At 43.0% G+C, this 9420-nt stretch overlaps 1 protein-coding gene across 1 annotated transcript; it reads right to left on the bottom strand.

Annotated features, from left to right (window-relative positions):
* Nucleotides 1-669: 669 nt before the first annotated feature.
* On the bottom strand, nt 670-3149 carry rxfp3.2b (relaxin family peptide receptor 3.2b). The gene has a single exon (XM_042216847.1). The coding sequence runs from the start codon at nt 2433-2435 to the stop codon at nt 1233-1235; it is 1203 nt and encodes a 400-aa protein (XP_042072781.1). The 5' UTR covers nt 2436-3149; the 3' UTR covers nt 670-1232.
* Between the last annotated feature and the right edge of the window lie 6271 nt (nt 3150-9420).

Here is a 9420-nt window from a genome sequence, read left to right as displayed (position 1 = left end):
GAAAGCTGATGCTATGACCACAGAAGCTCCAGTCAACATATGTATCTGTTCAATTTACCAGAGATAAAAAGGCTGTTTGTGGCACTGGTGGTCTGTCCAACCATGAGATGCCTTTTTTTTTTTAAATGAAAAAATGCTTTGGTTTAAAGTAAATGTCTGACATATAATGCAGATGTTTAGAGGAAATTCGACATAATTCATTATAATTTTCAGTCTGACATATATAAAGTAAGAAAAAGAACGCATTTGAGTATATTTGCATGGCTGTCTAAGGTCAGCGAGAGTGAGACAGAGAGAAATAATGATCGTAAATTTTTCATCTTGTGTGCATACAACACAGTATACGTGCTCAGTTCAAATATGAATCATATACTATTTGCTGCACAGGGGTATAAAATCTTAAATGGATCACTTCAAGTCCTAATCCTCAAAGCTTTCCACAAGGGAGACGTTTACTAACTATGCACTCATTACGCTGAAGTCTTTGATGCCATGCTGCCTTACCCCAAAAAGCTCAGGAAATTGATTTTAGTTCTTGTACATTTTATTTGCTTTTTATTTTTTCACAAGAGATGAGTCATTTCTCCAGGACAATGCAACAAGCACTACTATTTTACTCCATACATCTACAAAAATAAAATGTACAAATCCTCCCCACCCCCCCCCGCTCATTTCTTTAGTTTTTCCACAGATACAACAACAGGCGATTAAATTGCTCTTTTCTTTTATGATATTTTAAATAAAGCAAACACTTCTAAGCATCACTGTCCTGCTTTTTTAAAATTAATTATTTTGATTCCATTTGTTCCATTGATTATACTGATGAAAGAATTACACACTTGTACCAGTAAACAAACACAAACACAGTAATTTACCGGTATGCATAAAAAAAAAAATCACGCCTGAGTGCTGCAACTATTTGAATCTCACTTTGGATTAACAGCTATACATGTCCATGACATGAGAGCAGTATTGCTCGACAGAAGCGGGGAGACTGAAACAGTGAACAACTGTAACAACAGAAATATGTGATGCAGAGGAAATCTTGAGAAACACAGTAGAAGTGAGGCACATCCTACCGTGCAGTACATTATAATTCTGCATTTTTTTTGTTTGTTTTTTAAAAGAAATGCAATTTTCTGCATCGACAGAGTAGGTGAGACATATGCCCTCTTGGTAAACAGATCAATAGTACCGCAGGTGGAATGTTTCGAGTTCCCCAATCATCCCAGTCAGACATCCATTTGGACCAGCACCAAAACAGGTGGTGCCTCAGCCACTTTGGCCTTGCGACGCAGCAGATGAGTCAGGCTCCTGAAAGATGGCGTGGCGTGCAGGAGAAGTTCCTTGAGGCCTGCCCGAAACTCCCGGCGGATCAGGCAGTAGAGCACAGGGTTGAGGCAGCTGTTGGTGTGCGCCAAGCAAACAGTCAGAGGGAAAGCATAGGCCTGTGCATTGTAGAAAGCTTTGCTGAAGGGCACAAGGTCAAACTTTATGAGCACACCCCACAGTGTCAGTGCCTGATTAGGAAGCCAGCAGAGAAAGAAGGAGAGAACTACGATGACAATGGATTTAGTCACTTTGGAATGACGCTTTTGCCGGCTTTGGTTTGCCTCTGGGCCCGCTGCACCTGCAATGCGCCGGCTTAGGATGAAGCGAAGCAGCAGCAGATAGCAGACGGTGATTATAACTAGAGGAATAAGGAAACCTACTAGGACCTTTTGAAGCTGATATAGACCCAGAAGGAGCTGTGGATCCCAACTGCCAGAGTCTGGGAAGCGCACCAGGCAAAGCTCCTCATCAGATACTTGGGCACTGGTGGAGTAGATGGCATGAGGCAAAGTGGCCAGCAAAGAAACAGCCCAGATGCACAGGCTGGTCCACCTGGCTCTGGCAGCTGCTGTCCGTCGGCTGTGTATCTTCAGTGCGGAGGAGATGGAGTAATAACGTGCCACGCTCATAGCTGTGAGGAAGAATACACTGGCATACATGTTCATGGTGGTGACAGAGCTGATGAGTTTGCACATCACACGACCAAACGGCCAGCGGAAGTCCAGGGCTGTGTCCACTGCCCAGAAAGGCAAGGTCAAAACAAACTGTAGATCTGTGATAGCCAGCCCCATCACAAAGCAGTTGATGGACGACTGCTTCTGCCTGTAACGGGAGTGCAACAGATACAGAGCCAGTGAATTCCCCACCAGCCCCAGAGCGCAGACGATAGAGTAGACACACGCTATCATCACACGTACCACTACGCTGGAGCTGTCTCCTTGAATTTCCATGATAGATTCCTTGGTGAGGAGCTGCAGCCAGCAGTGCAGTGACATGTTAGTGGTGGAACCTTCGCTGCAGTTCCCATTGTAGTCGTCCTGTAGTATTTGTTGCTGACATGGCTCGGGTGCCACCGTTTGAACTCCAGACTCATTCAGCTGCATGGTTGGCCTCTCCTTCTCACATATCACCTCGTAGGGCAAAGTTGAAGAGCTGCCGTGTCTTCAGAACACAGAGAAAAAAGTTTGTGCAGATGGCATTTGCAGCATTTCTGTTGCATGTGTCATCAGATTATCTCCCATGGCGCTGTAGATGCCATCCTCTGCCGCCGTTATTCTCTCCTCATTTCTCCACACACTACTCACAGCTCTCCGCGCGCCACGTCCGTTTATAGGTTTCGCGTGAACGCGCAAAGCTCTGCCCCGCCGTTGACGCTCTTCACCTCACCAAGAGGATGATAGGACCAGAGCGAATCCGCGCTCTTACAGCCGCAGCCACATCAAAGTCTCCCAGAATGTCCGTCAGCGCTGAGTCTTAATGTATTTTGACAGGACAGTGGCACATCCATAATCTTGTTTGTACAGTGTCACCTGTGAACAGGAGCTTTTGGAGACGTGGAGACAGTGTACGCATAAAATATGCACAGAGCGGGCTGACTGTACACGGCGCTGTGTTTGACGTGATCGTTCGGGACGTTTGTTGAGGAGCTGAAGGACAAGGATCAAGGACACAGCATTACCTTTATGTTTCTGATTAGCATCAAAGGCGAATTTAAAGGCGGTGAAACCACGTGTACCCGTGTAACGTTTATTATTATGCCAGCAGCTAAGAAATATTAGCCTGAAATAATACTACCTAGAAGTTCCGAAGTCGTATAAGCGCGTTAATCACAGACTTATGATTCCACTTTGTTAGGGACACTTCGTCACCTCCTCTTCGAAGCGGATATCTAATCAGCCAATCACACAGTAGCATCTCACCTGTCGTTTAGACATATACAGTTCTGTGCAAAAGTCTCAGACCACCCCTCAATTCTTTATATTTTGCTTCCCATAAAGTAATTTCAAAAAGTCGTCTTGAGCACCCCCCCGAAAAAGCAAACAACAACAACAACAACAACAAAAAATAGATTTTCTTTCAACACTGACTTTTTCATTTATTTGTAGTGCTGACCATTTGAGAGGATTTTTAATATTTGTTTGTTATGAAACTTAACACTGACTTATGAATCACTAACGCATAGAAAATGCACCGGGGCGATGAAGGGAGGAACAGTTCTCCTTGAAAACAAAAATAATTAAATAAAAAGGTCTAAACTACACAGGTTAAGTGGCAGACCTCAAATGAAGAACAAAACAGATAAACAGTATCTGATTGGCCAGTCCTCCACAAACAAGAAAAAATCCAATCCTGACACACGATTTGAGAGTACTGGTTTCATTGAGAGTTGAATTCAGATGTGAACTTTTTGCTTCAAATTGTCATTGAAATTTACAATGGAGGTCAAAAGAGGTACAACGGTGAGTGTTTACAGCCATCCGTACATCAGTGCCAGTTTTTAAGTCCTGATTAAAAACCTATTTTTACTCGCTGGCTTTTAACTCTGTGGGTAACTGACATTTTTATTGCTATGTCTGGTTTTTGCTATTTTATTCCTATATTTACATTTGTATTGTACAGCACTTTGGTGTACCAGGTGTGTTTTTAAAGTGCTATATAAATAAACGATGATGATCCGTAAAACATGGAGGCTCAGCCATAGTTTCGGGCTGCAGTTTACCCAGTGGTTTTGGGGATCTTATCAAAACTGATGGAATTATGATATCAGAAAAGTACCATCAGATTTTGATCCACCATACAATGTCACTTGGAAACATGTGATTGGTAGACACTTTATGTCTTTATGGTCCCAAACACACACCTTATGTAGAATAATATACATGGACAGAAAAACATGCAACACTGCTGTTCATAGATTAAACCAGTGTGGAATCACAAGAATAGAAGAAAAAGCAGCCAACATACAAACAATGGTCAAGATGGCCGGCTATAGTTCAAACCGAGCACCAGAAGAGGGAAGAAAGATGATGTAAGTGACTCTGAACATGGCATGGTTGCTGGTAGTTTGAGTTTCTCAGAAACTGCTGATCCACATTGGTCTTCCCACATAACCATCTCTAAGGTTTCCCCCTCAAAAAAAAAAAAAGAATATTCAGTGAGCAGCAGTTGTCTGGGTGAAAATGCCTTATTGATTGCCACAGGCAAGACTCTACATTTGTCACTCTTATCACAATCAAGGTAAGCAGAAGAGCATGTCTAAATGCACAGTATATTAGACCTTGGGGCTTATGGGGTATAGCAGTAGGGGACCATACCAGGTACCAGTCCTGTCAGCTAGGAACAGGAAACTAGGGCTACAGGAAACTTGCATGGTGTCCAGTCAGTGTAAAACAACCTCGAGCATAGAAGTAGTTTAATTTGCATGATATTGTGAGGGTTCTGAATCTGTGGTTTTGTGTCACATTATTAACTCCAATAATACGCTGCAGAGCTACTTTGATCAAATGTAACTTTTTTCTTTTCTCATTAACTGAGGGGACTCTAACACAAACTATATTACCAGTGTTTTACTCTGTTTCCTTGAGTTTATGAGGAGCATTTCCTGTGTCTGGAAGTAATCCCTCCCTGTAACTTTCTGAAGAAATTAAAAAGACAAGACAAGATGAAAAAAATAATAATAATCTGCACACTTTTAATCCGTTGGAACTCACTTCTTGTCATCTTAACAATCCTTAAACCTCCAAATGCGTAGGCACTGACAGTGTGACTGGTTTAATGTTTAAAGCATTTAAATCTGTGATGAAGAACACTGGGCTTCTCAGTGAGCCACAGATATTTCACAGGTTGCACACCAAAACACTTTTCTTGCAACCTGTTCTTGCTTTTGTCACATACTGATCTGTGGTCAGGACTCCTGCACTGGGTACGCTTTTAGTGTCATGCGTGTCAGGATGCAGCGTAGTCTAATATTCTCATAGATACAACTGCCTCAACATCTTCAACAGACCATGAGACAGAAGTACGTGTGCTCTGCTACTGCTATAGTCAGGAAAGGGCAGAGACATTTCTGTAGAGAACCTTGGTTTAACATCATGAAAGGAGACTGAAACGCCCGTGTTCTTGATAAAAGGGATTTCATGCTCAACACTCCACCTGCACAGATATTTTGGGTGTTGACCATGTTTCACAGTGTGCCATGTTATGACTGATGGTGTGTTGTTTCATCATATCGCTGCGAAACACCTTTCATTACGGCTGTAATAGAAATGCGGAAAGGCCAAGAATAATTAAATGGTGTTAAAGCAAAGTAAACTCTCTCAGCAGCAAGACATCTCTCCCCCCCCTCCCCTCCTCCCAAACATCTCCCAGTGTCACAGTGGATCAGGTCAGGAGGCAACTGAGGAAGCTTCGCCCCAGAAAGGCAGCAGGCCCAGACAAGGTGTGTCCTAGGATGCTAAAGGCGTGTGCTGCTGAACTTGGGGAGCCGCTACAACGAGTCTTCAACCTCAGTCTGCGACTGGGGAGAGTGCCCGCCCTATGGAAGACATCCTGCATCGTCCCGGTCCCCAAAAAGAACCGGCCCAATGAGCTGAATGACTTCCGACCGGTGGCACTGACGTCACATCTTATGAAGACTCTAGAGCGGCTCTTCCTCAACCTCCTCCGACCACAGGTACAACATGCCCAGGACCCACTACAGTTTGCATACAAGGCGGGTGTCGGAGTGGAGGATGCCATCCTGTACCTCCTACACAGAGCCCACTCACACCTGGATGGGGGAAAAGGCACGGTCAGGATCCTGTTTCTTGACTTTTCCAGTGCCTTTAATACCATCCGGCCCTGTATGCTTCAGGAAAAACTGAACAGGATGGAGGTGGACCCCTGCCTGGTGGCTTGGATCTCCGACTACCTCACCGACAGACCACAGTACGTCAGGCTGAAGGACATCACGTCTGACACTGTGGTCAGCAGCACAGGAGCACCACAGGGAACTGTGCTGTCCCCTCTTCTCTTCACCCTGTACACCTCTGACTTCTGCTACAACTCTGAATTATGCCACATTCAGAAGTTTGCAGATCGACACAGCCATCATGGGGTGTATCTGGGATGATCAGGAAGAGGAGTACAGAAGTCTGGTGAGGAACTTTGTCGCATGGAGTCACACAAACCACCTGCAACTCAACACCTCAAAGACTAAGGAACTGGTTGTGGACTTCGGGAGGTCCAGAGAAGGTCCACTGCCGGTTCAGATAGAGGGGGAGGAGGTGGAGGTGGTCAACAAGTACAAGTACCTCGGGCTGTGGGTGGACAATAAACTGGACTGGTCATGCAACACAGAGCACCTGTATAAAAAAGCCCAAAGCCGACTGTACTTCCTCAGGAGGCTGAGGTCTTTTAACATCTGCAGGAAGCTCCTGAGGATGTTTTACCAGTCGGTGGTTGCTGGAGTACTTTTCTATGCTGTGGTGTGCTGGGGGAGCAGCACAGCAAAGAAGGGACTCATCCAGGCTGGAGAAACTGATCAGGAAGGCTAGCTCTGTGGTCGGCATGAAGCTGGACACTCTGGTGACAGTGGCAGAGAAAAGGACATTAAAGAAACTGCTGGACATTATGAACAATGCTGGGCATCCTCTGCACACGGCCATAAACAATCAGAAGAGTCTGTTCAGTGACAGGTTGCTTCTCCCCAAGACAAGAACTAACAGACTTAAAAACTCCTTTGTCCCACACGCCATCAGACTGTTTAACTCCTCTCTGGAGGGGAGAGGGAGGGGAGACAGGAGGACAAAGGAGGGGGGAACAACTAAGCTGTAGTGCCTCTTCACCTCACTGTACAATACCTTGTGCAATACTTTTTGTAAATAGTCAACAGTGCAATAGACTCAATACTTGAAATGTGCAATTCACTTGTATTTTTATTTTTTATTCCTATTTATTCTATTTATCCCCTTTGTATATTTTATTTATATTTGTCTCTGTATTTATATAGTGTGTGTGTATGTCTTGTATTTGTGATTATATATATGTGTGTGTGTGTATATATATATATATATATATATATATAACAATTCTGTAACTGTAACTTCGGTCGTTGCTGTGCTTTTTTTGGAAGTCGAATTTCCCAGAGGAACCCACCCGAGGGATTAATAAAGTCACTATCTATCTTATCTTATCTTATCTTATCTTATCTTATCTTATCTTATCTTATCTTATCTTATCTTATCTTATCTTATCTTATCTTATCTTATCTTATCTTATCTTATCTTATCTTATCTTATCTTATCTTATCTTATCTTATCTTATCTTATCTTATCTTATCTTATCTAAACTGCTTTGGATATCAGAGAATAAATTAAGTCTCTAATTTATGCTTCTTGCCATACCTAAATGTCCAAAGGGCGAGGAGCGACCCAACATCTGCATCCAGAAAAGCAGTTTACAGTGACATACAGATACATGTGAGTGAAAGTTTAGTTACCCACTGAAACGGACAAGCTTTGTTTGAGTAGACATGGGTCACGTAGACACTGACGTGATAAATGAAAAGAGATCTAAAGACGTGACGGAAACCTCAGGTAATCCTAGCTGATATGCCTTCCCTTTATTCACTGAAAAGAAGTGACATGATGCTGGAGTTTGACTATATATATATATATATATATATATATATATACCCTAGCTTGATGGCTGATGGAGTTGTTCTGATTGTTCATGCAAATCTGAACTTGCACTAAGCGAGCGAACATAAAAACGCTGTGGCTGAATGACAACATTTTTCATTTTGCTGTTGCTGTGACCTCTGTTTAATTCACCTATGAGAATACCTTTGACTGTTCATTCATCCTGCAGATCATTAAAAAAGACAGAATGATTACATGGATCTGTTTTTGAACTGACTGCACCTTGGGTTCTGATTGCCTCCTTGAATTAATTAACAGTTGTGTTGCCTCTGCAGGACAGCGGCTGTTACTTACTGAATACTGATGGCGTTAAAATCCCACGTTAGAGCATATGGCTACCAGTTAACAGAGCTGGCCCCAGGCTAAATGTCCGGATCACCTTGAGAATGATTGCCATTCCAGGGCTGGAAAACCAACAATTTCAGATTGTCATCTGTTAGGCTAATATTTGGTGTAGGCTGTACTCTGGAGATTCAATTCCGCTGTCAAACATTTGCCTAGAACACTTTAACACCATTGGTCCCAAATTCTGCTAAACTTTCTCTCAGAAGCTCTAAGGGTAAGTTCATCATAATCGTCTCTTTAAAATCACAAAAAATGTAACCAGACCTGAGCATTGAGTGTTTTAGTAGATATTGCATGCATTTGTAAGGACGACACCAGTCTATACCTGTGTGACATTTTCTTAGCTTTAGTGTCGAGTTGAGCTTCCAATTCTGGTGGCGCTCAGTGCTTCATTGGTTTGCTCTGCTTTTTGGATGTAGGTCTGTGTTGATCCATGTTCACCACCACCCTCCACACTCATCCAAAAGCACTCTGCTGAATTATAGCCCTGTTCTCTTTTTAATCTGTCCACTAAAACGTCATTTATACCAATATTGTTTCTTACTCTTACTGCATTCAGAGCAAGGGCAGAAAATATTGCTAGAGATTTAAGTGCCGCAGAAATAGAGAGTGTTCAAAAAAGCTCCTGACCCAGTTTTAGTTTGAAAACTCCAGGACTGCAGTTTGTTCTGCGCAGGCAGAAATCGAGACTTTTAGAAGGGATTACACAGACACTAATGTTTGCTTCCAGACTGATTTTTGTTGTAATCCGTACTCCTTGTTTTGCTGAGTGTTTCTTTTCTCATTTCCCGTCCTCTGTCTGCCTCTCTGTTGTGTGGTGTGAGTTTATTGTTGCTACCTCCCCTAGTTTATTTCTTAGAAGCTTAGATCCATGTGGCTTTCAGTGTTTTTACCTCCCTGCTTTGTTCTCTTTTTCAACCTTGTCAATGTCTGAGTTCACCTGAGGCCTGTAGTGAAGCAGGATTTGGGTCAGAGTAACAACAGTTTTAACCCTTGGTTTTCAGTTTTCTTTCTGGGATACATCATAAAATCATCTTTGCGGCCTGCTTTTGGAATTTCCTGT

Source organism: Haplochromis burtoni, unplaced genomic scaffold (genome assembly GCF_018398535.1).
Source record: "Haplochromis burtoni strain Fernald_Lab_line unplaced genomic scaffold, NCSU_Asbu1 Contig_13, whole genome shotgun sequence".
Classification (NCBI taxonomy): domain Eukaryota; kingdom Metazoa; phylum Chordata; class Actinopteri; order Cichliformes; family Cichlidae; genus Haplochromis; species Haplochromis burtoni.
Note: the sequence above shows the minus strand (reverse complement) of the source record. Positions and strands in the feature narration are given on the sequence as shown.